The 17,274-nt window shown below is 34.7% G+C and overlaps 1 protein-coding gene across 6 annotated transcripts in view; it reads right to left on the bottom strand.

Moving 5' to 3' along the window:
- The window catches only part of Fxr1 (FMR1 autosomal homolog 1), a 66,711-nt gene that overhangs the window by 24,594 nt on the left and 24,843 nt on the right, over nt 1–17,274 (bottom strand). For all 6 annotated transcript variants that reach the window (XM_047563198.1, XM_047563195.1, XM_047563194.1 and 3 more), the window contains exons 3-8: nt 16,057–16,150; nt 4,506–4,577; nt 3,960–4,108; nt 3,691–3,784; nt 3,145–3,261; nt 1,433–1,603 (exon numbers count right to left, since the gene is read on the bottom strand). In XM_047563198.1, coding sequence (XP_047419154.1) covers nt 1,433–1,603; nt 3,145–3,261; nt 3,691–3,784; nt 3,960–4,108; nt 4,506–4,577; nt 16,057–16,150 — 697 coding nt within the window. The remainder of the gene's footprint in view (nt 1–1,432; nt 1,604–3,144; nt 3,262–3,690; nt 3,785–3,959; nt 4,109–4,505; nt 4,578–16,056; nt 16,151–17,274) is intronic.

The following is a 17,274-nucleotide window of genomic DNA, read 5'->3' as shown; positions in this document are numbered from 1 at the left end:
TGCAAAGCCCTTTTCATTTTTTTGAGACAGTATCTCACTAAGTTGTTTTAGAACCTTGCTAAATTATTAAAACTGGCCTCAAACTTGCAATCCTGCCTCACCTTCCTAAATCCCTAGAATTACAGGGTGCACCTCTATGATTCGTAGTCATTTCCTCTTTTTAATGTTTGTTCTTTAGTAACCATAACTCAAATGTATTGTGTGCTCACTCCATCATAAACTATATGCAACCTGGTATGATGGTGCACACCTGTAATCCCAGCAAGGCTCTAAGCAATTTAGAGAGACCCTGTTGCAAAATAAAAAATCAAAATGACTCAGGATGTGGCTTAGTGGTTAAGCCCACTTGGGTTCAATCCCTGGCACTAAACACAATAAAATAAAATAAACCATATGCAGCCGGCACAGTAAGAAACATTAGTAATCCCAGAGACTCAGGAACCTGAGGCGGGAGGAGGGCAAATTCAAGACCAGCCTCAGTAGTTTACCCAAACCCTGTTTCAAAATAAAAAATAAAAAGGACTGGGATGTGGCTCAGTGGTTAAGTGCCCATGGGGTTCAATCCCTAGTATCAAAACAAAAATTAAACATTAAAAAATTATCACCATCATCATCATTCTATAATAAGCACACTTATGCAGGAAACTTATGTCACTTGTCTTAAGCCCATTCTAAATGGCAGAGACAGGATTTCCAACCCACCAAGTATGGTTCCAAAGCCTACTTGGCTTGACTATGTCACACTACTCATTTTTCAAAGATTTCAGAAATAAAAATAAAGCCTCTAGTTGGAATTTTATGAATCGAGCTGAAATATCAAGGTTAGAAATTTCACCAATAAAAACATCCATTTATTCTAATTTTAAAGACAGTCTCAGTGAAGTCTATTACATACGTATTTTTAAACAACTACTAATTTTCTATCCTTGTAAATGTCACAATTAACAAGTGGCAAATTACTATCCAAATTCAAGTTATATGATGCTTTTTCTATCACATTCTATTTACTATTGCCAGTGCTTGACACACAGAAAGCACTCAGACAGTATTTGAATGTCTGAGCTGGGGACATAATTCAATGGTAGTATGCTTGCCTTGCCTAACATACACAAGGCCCTGGGTTTGATTCCAAGCACCTCCCCAAAGATCTTTTTCGTTCTTCTTTGGATAAACTATTTGTAATGAGCATAAAACAAAGAAACTGAGAAGCAGTTAGTTAAGGAGCATCTGAAAATGCTACACATTATTATCCAGTAAATCTTATAAAAATTTCAATCTACCTTCTGAAATAATGATTACTAGGCTAACTGCTTCTAAATTCAACCTTAAAAGTGCTTTGACAAATGAAAAGTACAGATAAAATATAATGAAACAATAGATTTGTTAATATGCTATAAGTAAAAGTTAGTCCAGGCAGGAACAGATAACTTACTTCTCCATAGATTCTAAATGTTCCAGTATCTTCATCTAGTTCAATGGCGGTAACTCCAGGAACCTTCCTAGCTTGTTGTATATTACTACCATGTGTTCCTATTGCCAGTCCCATTAAATCTTCTCTCACAACAAATTCCTCATGAAATGCTGCTGCAAGTTGTTTCGTGCACTAGTAAAAACAAAAAATTAGGGTTTCTTACAAAAGATCAAAAACAAAACAGTTTTTATAAGGCTGAAAGCATTATTTACAAGTCAAGAGGTAGAAATGACCCAAATGTCCATCAACCAATAAATGGATAAACAAAATACATACAGTGCAGTACCATTTAACTTTAAAAGAAAGGCATTCTGACACACACATACACACAAGGATGAACTTTAAGAACATTACTATGCTAAGTGAAGTAAGTCAGTCACAAAAAGTACTAATATTGTAAAAGCAGAAAATGAAAATAGAGCCAGGTGTGGTGGTGTACACCTGTAATCTCAGCATCTTGGGAGACTGAGGCAGAAGAACTCAAGTTCAAGGCTACCCTCAGCAAATCAGTCAAGCCTTTAAGTAACTTAGTGAGACCTATCTGACTGAGTTCAATTCTAAGTATCCCCCCAAAATAAACATAGAGATCGAAAAGGAAGGAAGGAAGGAAAAAGGTAGGTAGGTAGTTAATTGGTTGGTTGGTTATGAGTGCCTGTAGGGAAAAGGAAATAGGAGGTTATAGTGCAAATGGGACACTTTCAGTTTTACGATAGGAAAAGTTCTAGAGATTGGCTTTTCAAGAATATAAATACATTTAAAATTGCTGAACCATACATTTAAAAAGCAGAGATGGTTTAATTTTCTTCTGTGTATTTTATAAGTTTCTTTAACTAAAAACAAAACAAACTAAGTTTAAAACTAAGGTCAAATTTCAACTGCTTAAAAGAAACTCACTTGGTGTCATAAAATGGAAGGAAGAAAGAACATGCTTTAACCAGACTATTTTATTTATTTACAGTACCCAAAACTCAATCTAGGGGTGCTTTACCACTGAGCTACATCCCCAGATCATTTTATTAATCAATTTGAGTCAAGGTCTCACTAAGTTGCTGAGGTTGGCCTCCAACTTGTGATATTAATGGGTTCCATCCCTAGTACCAGAGGGGGAAAAAAGTGTTATGTTTGTGCATATGTGTTCAGGTGGGAAGGGTGAGGGCAAACGAAGAGCAGGTATCCTAATAGGATAGCAGTGAGGAAGAGAAGAATCTTTAGAGAGAGCAAAGAAGCAATGACAGGCTTAATATTTTAAAACTACATGCCTCAAGGGAAGGAGGATACTATGTGCTATGTAATTTCCCACACCTAATTCTCATCTCCTCCTATGCAAGAGTTGTTACACTGAACTAAGTTACTCACAAGTGTGTAATACTGACAGGTAAAGGGGCAGTTTAAAAAAAGGTAGGGGGAGTAAAGACACAGTAGGGAACATTTGAAATACAGTTCTATTCAGAAACCCTAGTTAAGTCTCTTAAGCTCTTTGACAACTATTACCTCAGCCATAACAAAATAATTAAGAGGAATTTAGTAAAAGAAAGGTTGTTTGATAAAAATAAAAATAGAAAAGTCATTCTTCTATGACCTCCAGATATCAGTCATAAAATAGATCACAGAAGGTAAAAACATACTTATGAAAATAAACAGGTACAAAAAAACACTTTCACAAATACACTTACTTCTAAATGCTTAGTGGCCTCTTCATTTCTGGACATTAGCATCAACTTTGTACGAATACTTCGCAGATGCATGTCACTTAAAATATTTACTCTCTTCACAGTTGCTTCACTGGCAGACTATAAACAAATTACACTCAAAAGTTTAATCATTTATCAATATAACAAAAACATGAATCTACACACAGCACCTTCCTTAATTTCATCTATTACACTTCTGGCACTTCTCCCTCCCTAAATTAGGCAATTCTTCCCTTTTCTTTCTAAATTATCTGCTATTTAGAATAAGTTTGGGTAGTGGGAAAATCCAAGATAATACACATTAAGAATTTTACAATGCTAAAAATGCTATATTAAGAATTTAATGTTTCATTTACTCCAGAACCAGAAAAGATCAAAAGTAACACAAAGCTGCCAAAATTCTTTCTTATACTGTTTTAATAAATTCACTATATACAAGTTTACCATAGCTTTTTTTTTTTAAATTATCTAATTATAAGATCTATACACGTCATTAATTAGCTACCTTAAAATATATTATTATCTTACCAGTATCATTAGCTGCGTGGTTTCTGGATGGTAAAAAATTCTGCATGCTCCTACTGCTTTTTTAAAATCTTTATGTGCATTTTCATTAGCACACCTAGAGAGAAATCAATTCAGATGTTAAGATTTCAATAACTGATAAAATTTAGGGAAAGGTTATAATGCAAGCTTAATAATTCATTTTCAGAAGGTTCTGAGGAAAAAAATATTGTTCTGCAGAAATAAAAAAAAAATCTTAATTCACAAAGCAATCTAACAGTAAAATTACTCACGCCTCTCTCAAATCCTCAGGAACATCAACTGTGCACTTGAAGAATGTATTTTTTTTGACAGTTTTATTCTGATTGACAGGCCGAAGTCGTTCAAATGTCACTATTTCATTGTAAGTGGCATCACAAGCAGCATATTCAATGACATAAAACTAAAAAAAAAAAAAAAAAAAAAAAACTTTTAAAAATCCTTCCTGAACAAAAATAATGAACTTTAAATGAAATTCTAATTACCTTGCTCAACTTTACCAGTAGACCTTTATAAAATAAATACTAAGCCCAGTTTAGTTTTATCGATCTAATTTGCCTTAACTGGATAATCATAAATTTTTTACAAATAACTTTGGTTTTCTTTATATGCTTGAGATGTGTCTCTGGGGCACAGCTTTGGTGTTTGCCAATGTAGGACACAAACAATGAAGTTTTGAAATGTCAGATCAACTATTTTTAAGATAGACTTTTAAAACATAAAACTGAACGCCGAAATAAAATTTACACAAATCAAGAGCTGAGGTATTTCCTTGAAAAAAGTCATAAAACATCACTTACTTCTCCTTTCATCATCCGAACTTTAGCCAACCACCATCCACATGGTTCTTGGTCATTTGCTCTTGAATATACCTGGGGGGGGGGGGGGGGGGGGGGGAGATGACTTTATCCATTCATTCCAAAAGATTTCAACACTATAAAATGACTTGTTATATAAGCCAAATCTCACTAAAACAAAGAAAATATCATTGAAATTGGAGTACTAAATGCACTTTAAAAAAGTGTTATGTACACTTAAATTTTACTTCAAAATAACCATCAATGCTTTTTGGGTAATTTGGTTTCTTGGAAATTTAATCACAAATTAGTGAGGACTTACTAAATATAAACATTATTTTAAAATAAATGTTTAGTAACAAGGTAGTTTTACATAATGAAAATTAGAGGTCCTTCAGTTTGTTAATACTGTTCATCAAAATGAAGAACTGTTTTTAGAAATGATAAATCCCATTTTAAAGTTATTTACATATATGACATTTAGATCCCTTGAACCCAACCAAGTCAAATGTACTAAAATTATTGAGCTGATAGACAAAATTTACTCTCCCCTTTATTCCATTTAGCAGACTATACAGATCTCATGTTCTTCATAAATGTTGACATAAGCATTTTTGGTGCTATGGTTTTTGTTTGTTTGTTTTTTAAGTCTTGTGTGAATGCATGTTTCTTGGTGGTTGCTTTGGTTTGGGTTGGTGCTGGAGGACTGAAAGTAGTCCTACCCAGCAACACTGCCTGTTGTTATTATTAACAAAATAGAGGAGGAATATTTCCTCTGGGAATCAGTAGCTTATCATTTGTCTTATGATACAGACCCTGTTTAATGTATTTTCAATAAACGAAGTGGGTGGCTGAAAGAAACAATACAGCAGTGTGCCACAAAAATCTTGATTATAGGATGTAGGACTGCCTGTGCAGAAGTGGTCAGGGAAGTCTACCAATGGATAGCAATAGCCATGTGGGAAATACATGCAAACAAACATGGGAAACCTGAAATCCTATCAATATCATTTAAGTAGTAGGAACAATGGCATTATAAATGAGTAAGGCAAAATCTAATAATGATCAGTTGGGTATGGTGGCACACACCTATAATCTCAGCAACACAGGAGGCTGAAAAATGATTGAAAAGTTTGAGGTTTACAGTTCAATGGGGAAGTGCCCCAGGGTTATATCCTCAGTTTGGGGTGCGGGGGGGGGGGGGTATCTTGAAGTAGTGGGAATACTGGAATAGTAAATGAATATTCACAGACAAATCTAATAATGATCAGTGGGGAACTGGTGTTTCTGTCTGTAATTCCAGTAACTCAAAGAATAAGGACGGAGGATCTCAAGATCAAAATCAGTCTCAGCAACTTAGTAGGATCTTGTTTCAAAATATGGCAGTTCAGTAATAGGCCACCCTGGGTTCGATTCCAATTCCTAGTAAAGGGTGACTCCTAAAAGATCAACTTTATTGTACAACATGATTTGGGGGAGGGGAACAACTATGGGGTGAAAAATACAGGAAAGTCAATATAACAATCAGTATCTGTGGATTCAAATTTAGCACATTAATTTATCTTGAGAAGATCTAACTACTCCATATTTTATCACTTTTACTCTTTCTCAGAGAGCTTCCAAAGACAAATTTAAACCTAATAAAACTCATTCTACTTTCTAATTTGATATCATCTACTGGACCCTTTCACAATAAATCTGAGCTAGAGCCAGGCAAGGTGATGCACACCTGTAATCCCAGCGGATCAGGAGACTGAGGCAGGAGGATCACAAGTTCAAAGACAGACTCAGCAACTTAGCAAGGCCCCGTCCCAAAATAAAAAAACAAAAACATCTGGGGATGTGGCTCAGTGGTTAAGCACTTCTGGGTTCAATTACTGGTACCCCCTCACCAAAATGAATTAATCTAACATACTGTGATCTTATTTTTCCTGTATCTTGAAATATTTTATTTTCCCATTATCATTCATTAGTATCAGTTTTTATTATTGGATGTGCTAATAAGCTAATACTCAACCAAGTTGGACCCCACATTTTTAAAGATTTCTTAAGAATGATGGCATCACCTAGCAGGACATCATACTGAAACAAATTATTACCACCAATATCAGTTTTCCTTACTGCATAGTCTCAAGTACCCCATCTCTTTTAAGAAAGCACCCAAAACACTGAGTGTACAATTTTTTGTTGTTGTTGTTGTTGCTTTTGATTATTTGTAAATAGTAGAGAATTTGGAATTTATTGTTTTCTATTCATAATTAGAAAAAGAAGAAAATTTACACAGGAAAACCTTTCACAATTATTATAGGAATCAGAAGGTAAAGAAACAGCAGCACTCTAGATTCTATTGAATGTGAAATCATAAAGCATAATATCACAGACTATGAAGTCTTCACGAGACAGCATCCTGGATGAATGTTCTCAAACTATTTCTAGGAACGAAAAAGAAAGATAATATTCTCATTCATTTTAACACTGAACTGGAACTTCATCAAGTGAAATCCTTAGATAAGGACTTGGAACATGGTGTTAGAAAGAATACAGGATAATGTTCTTTCATCTTTTAAGACATTTGTTCACCAAAATTTACTTCCTAAATGAAAAAATGCCAAAGGCAGTCTTTAAAGTTGACTAAAATGACAGATGATGAACATAATATTTTTCAAGGCTTAGTCATTCCAATTGGTTAAATACAAAAATATGCAATAAGTATAGCAGAAAAAAATGGTTGTAATTTTTGATAAAACTGGAACCCACACAGTTTCTATTTTTCAAGTATTGCATTCTGATAATCTAAATGTAAAATGAACCGAAAATGAGAAGTAACAACAATAACAAAACAATAACAATAGATCTTTATTCTTTCCCTTGTAGTACTGAGGCTTAAACCCAGAAGCCCTCTACAACTAAGCCACACTCCCACCCTTTTTAAATTTGAGACAGGGTCTCACATGTCCCAATTTGATGAGGCTGGCCTTGAACTTGCAACATTCAGTCTTCCTACAGTAACTAGGACTACAGGCATACAGACAGCACCCAGCAACAATAGAACTTTTCAGAGAAATATTTAAAATGTGCTATCAATATTTATAGGATGTACTGAGTTCTATAATCATGAATAACAGCTGAAGAGAATTAGATATATTGAGAATTTTATTCATTTTAGGTTTACATATCATCAAAACAAGGCACATGTAATAAAAAGTAGAATTACATTTTCTCTTTTATTAAAATGTCAAATAATGATGAACTTCAGTTCGGTATACTTTTTCAGTGGGTGGGTATCCTGAGCTTCATTTGCTGAAAAGGATAGTCTTAAAATACTTAAACCTCTTTTATTCTATTTTCGCCAAAGCATAACCTTCGTAAGTCGTATGCAGCTTGCTTATAAAACGAAGTATTTTCACGTGGCTAGTGGCTTTAATTCTCATTGAATATAAAAATGATGCATTCACCAGGCTGTGTGCAGTCCCATGGAAGGGCCCTTGCCTAACAAGCATGAAGGTCCTAGGTTAGATCCCAGTACCACGCAAATATTTAAAAGGGGGTGGGGGGAGGCTGTATTCAATTTTCTACCTAATTTATGCATGTCTGTAAGCAGCATTAATAATCTTAGTTCTGAAAGATAAAGGCAATGAAATCTAAACCCCTGCACCTAAGTAATTTGGCTCCACTATAGTAGTATGGGATTGAAACCACACACTTTTTGAAAATTTTAAAAGGTCTGGAGAGACAGCTCAGTGGTTGAGTGCCCCTGGATTCATCCCCCAGCACCCCAGCACCCCCCAAAAAAATCTATTTAATAACCCAACATTAAATTGTAGCCTACTGTACTGTCTCAAATATTGATTACTGAATGGATTTGTGACTATCAATGGAATAGAAATCCCTTTCTCAGATTTTACTTAACTCACCAAACTAACCCATGAAAGCAATTCACACTCTGAAACAATGAAAACATCCTAGTCTCTTCAAACCAAAGGAAGGGTCAAAAATGGAACAGAAATAAAGAAGTCACTGTAAGAAACCTAAAAACAAATTAGTAAAGACTACCATGCTTCATGCTTGGAGGACAGAATGGGAAAGATGAAATCCCAAAACCCTATTTTTAGGATTCTTTTCACTAAATGATCCCTAGTCCTTCCAACCAGGTTATAAAACAATCTCTAAATTCAAGCATGAAACCATTATTGATTTTGGTACTCCAAGTTGAATCCTTAAGTTAATTCTTCATTCAAGTTCAACTGTGCCTTCTGAAATAACAACCAAATATAGTATGCACGCCACACGTAATTTTTACCATTTTTACATACCATAACTCTATATCAACTTTTTTCTAAAGCCATATTCCTAAAGAAATTTTAAAAATAATATCTACTATAAACTGAATGCTTAATCACAGACCCATTTTCTAACATATGAAATGTATGAGTACTATTCCTATGTATCTGCCATTTTAGATCATTGCAATCTACAAAGAACTAGAAAATACACATAAGAAAATCAAGATTAGGCCAGGCATGGTGGTACATGCCTGTAATCCAGCAACTCGCCTGTAATCCCAGCGACTCAGGAGGCTGAGGCAGGAGGATCACAAATTCAAGGTCAGCCTGGGCAACTTAGCAAGACCCTGTCTCAAAATAAAATAAAATGGGCTGGGGATATAGCTCAATGGTAGAGCACTTACCTAACACATTATAAACCCTGGGTTCAATCCCCAGTATCAGGGGAGGGAAGAAAAAAAAAGAAAGGCAAGTTTAATGTATATAGAATGTACTATGGCAATGTCTTTACCTACACTGACAGTATTAACTCATTCACATTACAGATGTTTTTAACAAATAAGTTTCATACCAACTTTCTTGACAACATCATGCCCCAAAAATTAGTAGTACCCCAAAACAGAAAAATAATGAATATTATATATGTTCCTCCTCTATGTGTGAGCTTCTCCCAAGCAGTAAGACTAACAATGACCTTGGTATTATGAAAAAGACAAGAGTATAAATTAAAACCGCTAAAAATTTCATACTGTCTACAAAAATCAAACTCCCTATCTTTAGATAGTATACCATATATATTGTTTTTATTTTTGTACAAATAAAACATTAGAAGGTTATGGTAAGGTTATGTCCTATCTTAAGTTTGTTGGGTTTCCCCCCTTTCTTTTTTGGAACAAGGAATTAACCCAGGGGTGCTTAAGCACTGAGTCACATCCCCAGTCCTTTTTTATTTTTTTATTATGAGACATCATCTTGCCAAGTTGCTTAGGGCCTTGCTAAATTGCTAAAGCTGGCTTTAAACTTGCAATATTCAGAGAGGCCTCAGCCTCCCCAACCTCTGGGATACAGGCAAGCGCCACCACACCTGGAATCAACAATTTTCATTCCTTTTTTTAATCCAATTTAAAAGATATCTTGAGAGAACTTTTTAATGAAAATGTCTGACCATAATGCCTCCCAATCTACCACAGATGGCAGTAGAAAGGCATGTCACAGACAATAACTAGCCAATTATTACACTAAAGCAGAAAATCTTAAAATTTAAAATCAAATTTTTTAAATTTAAAATATGCTAAACCTAAAACAGAAAACCTTATAAAATGATGTACAGCTTGAGATTTCAGGCTTAGTATGTAACATATGTTTGTTTTATTTTACTTGCTGAACAAATCAGGTATCTACAATAAAAAGCAAAACATTTCACATGTGAAGTCCTATAAGAGGGAGGATTTGACCATTCTTCCAATAACCTGAAACATGTGTATGTATGTACATATGTATCAAAAGAAATGTTCATTTTCCCATTACTTCAATTATACAAGCTGCACATATTTTTTCAGCAATCATTAATTCAACAAAAATCAACCACTGTGCCAGGTGTGTAGGCACACTCCTATAATCCCCCCAACAACTTGGGAGGCTGAGGAAGAAGGACCACAAGTTCAAAGACAGCTTCAGCAACTTAGCTGAGACTCTGTCTAAAAATAAAAAATAAAAGGGCTAGGGAAGTGGCCCAGTAGTTAAGCACTCCTGGGTTCAATCCCTGGTACCAAAAAAAAAATTTATAAAACCAATCAGTGAACCAATACTTAAAAATTTAGTAACACATTAAATGTTACAAAGATTTTTTTTTTTAAACATGCGCCCACTTTGAAGTCAAATAAAAAGCTATTCATTAGGTTTGAAAAGAAACATTTTCATTTTATACTTTTAAAATCAATTTTTATTGGTACATCATAGTTTTATACATAAGTCGTTCACTGTTACATAGTCCTAGAAGTACACAATAGAAAAATATAATTTGGCCAGTCTGGTTCCCCGTCAAATCAACTTTCTACTACAAAAAACAGAGAGTGAGCCTTATTTATGCCACTACCAGACCATGACTTTAATTTACATGCTTTAACTTCATGTAAGTTTCATAAAGGTTCATAGAAAGACAAAACCAAATGTTCAAATGCCAACCTATTTTTGAAGTAATATAACTTTAGACTAAATCATATGAAATTGTCAATATTCAACCATTCCTAACTTACAAGAACAGACAATTCATGTTGTTCAACTCTAGAATAATACCCTTTTCAAGAGCTCAAAAGAAAGTTTTCCAGCCACGTTCAGTGGCACATACCTGTAAACGCAATGACCTGGGTGGCTAAGGCAAGAGGATCACAAGTTCCAGGATAGCCTCAGCAACTTAGCAAAGTCCTAATAATAAGCAACTTAATTAGCCCTTGTCTCAGAAAAAAAAATACATAAAAGGGCTAAGGGACATGGCTCAGTCATTAAGTACCCCTGGGTTTAATCCCCAATACTTAAAAAAGGGGATTTGACTCAGTAGTTAAGCACCCCTGGGTTCCAACTCCAGTACCAAAAAAAAAATGTAAAAAATAAAAATTAATTAAAAGAGCTGGGTAACTCAGTGGTAAAGAGTTCCTGGGTTCAATCCCCATGAAGGAAGGAATAAAGGAAGGAAGGAAGGAAGGAAGGAAGAAGAAAAAGTTCTCCTGGATCATTTTGGTCATAAAATGTATTACTAACAGCCAAATCAATGTCACTTTTCCCCTTCTTTCAAGAAGAATGTTTAGAACTGCAAAAGAACCAGTTGTAAGTTCATCATAATACTGGCCAATGTAGCAAATACTAGAAAATAACATATGAAACTTAAAATTGGGTTTCAACTTCCACTCCTCCAGGGTATATAACACTGGTTAATAACTAGAGTCAATACCTCATATCTGAGGATTCAAGCTACCAGGCTGCAGAAGTATTCAGAAAAAAGAAAAAAGTCATTCTTTGATTCCCTAAACACAGTGTAACAAATGTTTACATAGCACTTATGTCATACTAGATATAAGTAATCTAGAAATGATTTGAAATATACAAGACTATGTTCAGGTACATGCAAAAACTTTGATATTCTGTATGAGACTTGGAGCATACCCAAATTTTGGTGTTCACAGGAGATCCTGCAACCAATGACCACATTCAGAATTTAGAAGAAAATACAGACTATTATGTTAGCCTGAAATAATCTGCTTTTTTAAAAAACAGGTTAGTGGACTGGGGTTGTGGCTCATTGGTAATGCGCTCACCTATCATGTGTGGGAAAGTTGGGTTCACTCCTCAGCACCACATAAAAATAAATAAGGTGAAAGTGTTGTGTCCATCTACAACTAGAAAATATTTTTAAAAAACAGGTTAGTGGAGTCAGACAACGTGGCACAGGCCTATAATCCCAGCTACTTGGGAGGCTAAGATAGGAGAATCACAAATTCAAAGCCAGTCCAAGAAACTAAGAAAGACCCTTACTCAAACTGAAAAATATGGTTCAGTGGTTAAGCACCCCTGGGTTCAATTCTTCTACAAAAACAACAACAAAAAACACATTAGTGGAGCTTCCAGTTTGGTATATACAAATGTATTGGTAGTGTGATATACTCAGAAAAGGCATAAAAACTGCATGCTGCATGGTGCCTCTCTACCACCATTTTGCTGTTACTGAGTCTTATCTTTTATAATAAACCAATAAATAATTAAACCTTATTATTCTACAAGTATGTCTGAAGAATATCAGTCTACCTCTGCTATTGAGCAAAATACCAGGAGGATTTTAAAAGCTAGTATTCATATAGAAAAAAAGTATTTCATAACCAAGACTCTCAAACAGAAATTTGTGTTACCTACATGAATTTACTTTCGTCTTCTAGCACTTTCCATGGTATCCTGAATTGATGAGTGAAGTGGACACAAAAGAGGTAAAATGGTATAATACAAGTAGTAAAATTGTAAGATGTGTACTAGATAAAACAAAGGGAGAGCTGGGCTCAGTGACACACACCTGTAGCACAGCAACTTGGGAGGTTCAGCAAGAGGATCACAAGTTCAAAAACCTGGGCAACTTAGCAAAGCACTTTCTCAAAATTACAGTCAGTCACAATGGCATCACTTGTAACCCCAGCAACCCAGGAGGCTGAGGCAGGAGGACCACAAGTTCAAGGTCAGCCTCAGCAACATAATGGGGCCCTAAGCAACTTAAGTGAGACTGTCTCACAATAAAAAATATATATATAAAGAGCTGTGGATGCAGCAAAACATCCCTGGATTTAATCCATAAAACGAAAAGTAAACAAACGAAAAGGGTTGGGAATGTAGGTCAATGGTAGGTTCCCACTCAACCCCCATTCAATCCTCAGTACCACAGAGGGAAAAACTCAAAAAGATTTCCTACATCAAAAACTACACAGGGGGGCTGGGGAGATAGATAGCTCAGTCGGTAGAGTGCCTGCCTTGCAATCACAAGGCCCTGGGTTCATCCCCCAGCACCGCAAAAAAAAAAAAAAAAAAAAAAAAGCTGAAGTCTAAGTCAAAAACCACACAGGGGCAGTCCTGCTCCCTCCCAGGTGCCAGGAACCAGGAGAGTTCCAATCTTTCTCTTTCCCTTTTAATAAAATTCCTGCTTGTTTCCTTTTATTAAAAAAAAATAAATAAAAAAAAATAAAAAAGCCTTGCATGGACAAGATGAGTGTAGTGGGATGCATTGTAAATCCCACCTCCTACAGATGCTAACAGGACTATAGGAAAAAGGGGCCAATCTGCTTAACAACATAGCAGGAACCAATTCCTCATCCTTGAAAAATAAAAGAGCTGAGGTTCACTGGCAGAGCATTTGCCCAGTACACACGAGGCCCTGGGTTTGAGTTCCGGCACCACAAAAAATAGAACATACATGCACTTTGTCCATGTAGGACAAAAAAATAAAAACAGACTTCACAGAACAAGAGACTAACAACCAAAAACTTCAATATGCATGGCTTTTGATTCAGCAATTGAACTTCTAAGGATCTGTACTACCAGATTCCATAATATTAACTATTTTGTTGAAATTGAAATACAAAAAAATCTGTTAGTAGTTCCAGTGTCTTCTAACTTAAGATACATCCATACCAAGGAATTTTATGGAGTGGTTAGAAAGAATTAATCAGGTAAATCTGTATAAGCATGCTTGAAAATGTCTTTGACATCCCAACAAAATTAATACTAAAAATATCACAAATATAAAATGTAGTCCCAATTTTTCACAACTGAAAAAACAAACAAAAAAAAAATATATATATATACACTCTGCACATGCAAAAGAAAAACTCTGAATACGCTCAAATCTAATAAATGCAATTTAAACTCTGGTGGGAAGATAAGCACCCCTACACAAAGAGGGTAAATTTGATTTTTGCTTTACCTAATTGTCTCTTCATTTTTTTTTAATTTTTTTTCAATGTATGTATAGGGTAATAATGTGTCTCATTCTCCTGTCCTTCATTTCATGTTTTTTATACTAAGCTTTACTACTCTGAATTTAAAGGGAGAAGAAAAATTTCAAAAGCTACCTTGTCCAAGAAAGAAAGCACTATCAATCAATTTCTAAATGGTCCAGGTCACTGAATAGATTTCTAACAAATGGTGAAAAAAACAAACATGCATGATAACATGCAGCTTAAAATTTTTCCTAAGTGAAAAACAATTTTAAATTTTTGGTGATGATTCACTTAAGTAGAAAGAGCAATTTTCACCAGAGTCAAATTATAAAAAAAAAAAAAATGAAGTATAAAGAAGCAATCTAGGATCCTTCATTTCTAAATTATTCAATCTTTAAAAACCTCTGGTTTTGTTCATGTGATGAAAGCAAGTCACACAGGTATGGGAACAAGTCTACACTTTCATGGATTTGAACCAGGGTACTGACATACCCCATCAAAACTATCTTTTCCTTAAATTTAAGACCTTCACTACGACTAAGTGTCTGGACAACAACCAAAAAGTATAAAAAACACTATCTGAAAATTTACCTCCACACATTTCTAATTCTAGAAACTTCTGAAACTAAGGCATTCCTTACTTGACTCTGGCTTTATCCTAGAATTCCAGAAAAAAATTCAATAAAAATTTCTGAGAAATGGCAAAAAATCAAACACCTCACAAAAAAGATGTTAATTTTTAAAAAATACAATAAAGAAAAATTTTTCATTAGAGTCTAACTCCAAATGAACAGGGTACAGTATCTGCTTCATCACTGCCAATCCTTAGTGCCCATCAAATATCCTACTTCAGGCTCCTTGATTTGCAGCAGTTACTTCACTATTTCCTCCTGTCTCTACGCCACCAGTGATGTTTCCCTCAAGAACATGAATACATCCACACTACATTTACAGGTCTCCTTACAAATAAAGTTCTTAGTACCCTGACACAATTAAATCATTACATACTTTTGGATTAGCAAAACAAAAAATAAAAATGGCTGAGGGTGTGGCTCAGTGGTCAACTGCCCCTGGGTTCAATTCCTAGTACCACTTATTTGGGAGGGGAAGAAAATGTAAACCATGGACAGTGATTTTTCTCTTCTATGTGATTTTCTTTCTTTTTCTGAACTTTCAAAATTTTTCTAGACATTGAAAATACTCCATGAGGCAGTACAATAATCACATTTCACATTACATATAAACTATATTAACAATCATCATTAATAAAGGATGGTAACCACCAACATTTTAAGATACTGAAGCAACAATCACTAGTTAACCAAAGAAGCAGAACAGTCAGGCATGATGTACACACTGGTAATACCAGCAGGAGAACCACAAGTTCAAGGCCAGCCTCAGAAACGTAGCAAGACCCTAAGTAATTTAGTGAGACTCTGTCTCAAAAAATAAAAAGGGCTGTGGATGTGGCTCAGTGGTTAAGCACCCCTAGGCTCACTCCCTGATACCAAAAAAGGAAAAGGACAGCAAAATAAGGACTATAATAACACCACATAGTTCATTGTAGTGATGAAAGAAACCTGACCAAGTCCAAAAAGCTAAAAACACTAAAGCCAAGATATGAATCCAATTCTGACTCCAAATCTCAAGTATCACTACATTATATATAGTCATTTCTAAGAGAAAGAATAGAGAAAGGAATTAGATTTGTTCTCTATCAGCTAAAAATATTTTCCTATGAAAATATTTATTTAAAACAAAAACTTGGCACCACAAGAAAAGAAACTTAAAAACACATACCTCTACTTCATCTCCTTCACTAATTTCTTTTTTTATATCAGGTGGTGGTGGTAATCTAACTTCATTAAATGGAACCTGGCGTTCTGGTTGCCAACTGAAGGATTAGAAAAGGAATGAATTTTAAAATGCATATTCTAACAGCCTCTAATATGGAAGCTATATAGTCTATGCTTAATACTATATATTTTTCAGGTTAGCTTATCATTTAATTTTTCCTGAAGAGGAAAAAAGATATTAATACTATAATTTCCTAAATAATTTCATTGAGGTAGAACAGATTTTCCATGACTCGATGAAATTTGTAGTCAACATTGATAATTGTATATTACTTTCCAATTAGTCATCCTAAGAAAGAATCACCCTTTATTCTGCAAATGAAATAAACTAAGTTTACAGTGACTACTAAGGTTTGAAAGAATAAAGTCTGAATAATAAAAATGGTGGGATCAGCTTATTTCAAACACAACTATGTGACTTGTCAAAAAATAAACAGTTTCATAGATCACAAAACAAAAACTACATGCACATGCTCACAAGAAGTACAAAAAAAACAGCAAATTAGGCTGGGTATACCTCAGGGATAAGGTATGCACTTAGCATGCACATGACCCTGGGCCTTGATCCAAAGCATTCAGGAAAAAAAAAAAAAAAATTTTTTTTCTTTAAAGGCATTTTTTGAACAGCTGAATTACAAAATATTCAAAATATTTCATATTCTCCTTTTCAATTTATTTTTTTATGATGAATATATACATTATAATTAGGACCTAAGAAAAACTTACTTTCTTGAATCTTCATAGCAAATACAAGTATACTAGATCACTCAACTAGTTGTTGCTTACCTGACAGGTTCTGTGGTATTTTAAGTTCGACTGATAAAGCTAAAAAATTCTCCCTACTCTAAATTCTCCAGGCCAATTATAAGCCTGGAAAGTACACCAGCAAATAAAAACGTTCTAAGGCCCCCTATCTGCCAAAGCTGGGTAAAGCAACAGCTGCCAAGAACAAAATTGGGGGTGCTTCCTTTTCACCATTATTGTCAAAAGGATAGATCCTCAAAGACAGAAATCTCAATACCACTTTCTCTATGAAGCAGCTGGAAGACAAAGATCTTTTATTATTACTATTAAGCATCAAGTGCTGGGGAATTGAACCCAGGAACTCATGTAACAAGTACTCTACCACTGAGCAAAATATCCCCCAGCCCCAAGCAAAGAT

This window comes from Sciurus carolinensis, chromosome 9 (genome assembly GCF_902686445.1).
Source record: "Sciurus carolinensis chromosome 9, mSciCar1.2, whole genome shotgun sequence".
Taxonomy (NCBI): domain Eukaryota; kingdom Metazoa; phylum Chordata; class Mammalia; order Rodentia; family Sciuridae; genus Sciurus; species Sciurus carolinensis.
This window is presented reverse-complemented; position numbering and strand designations above follow the sequence as displayed.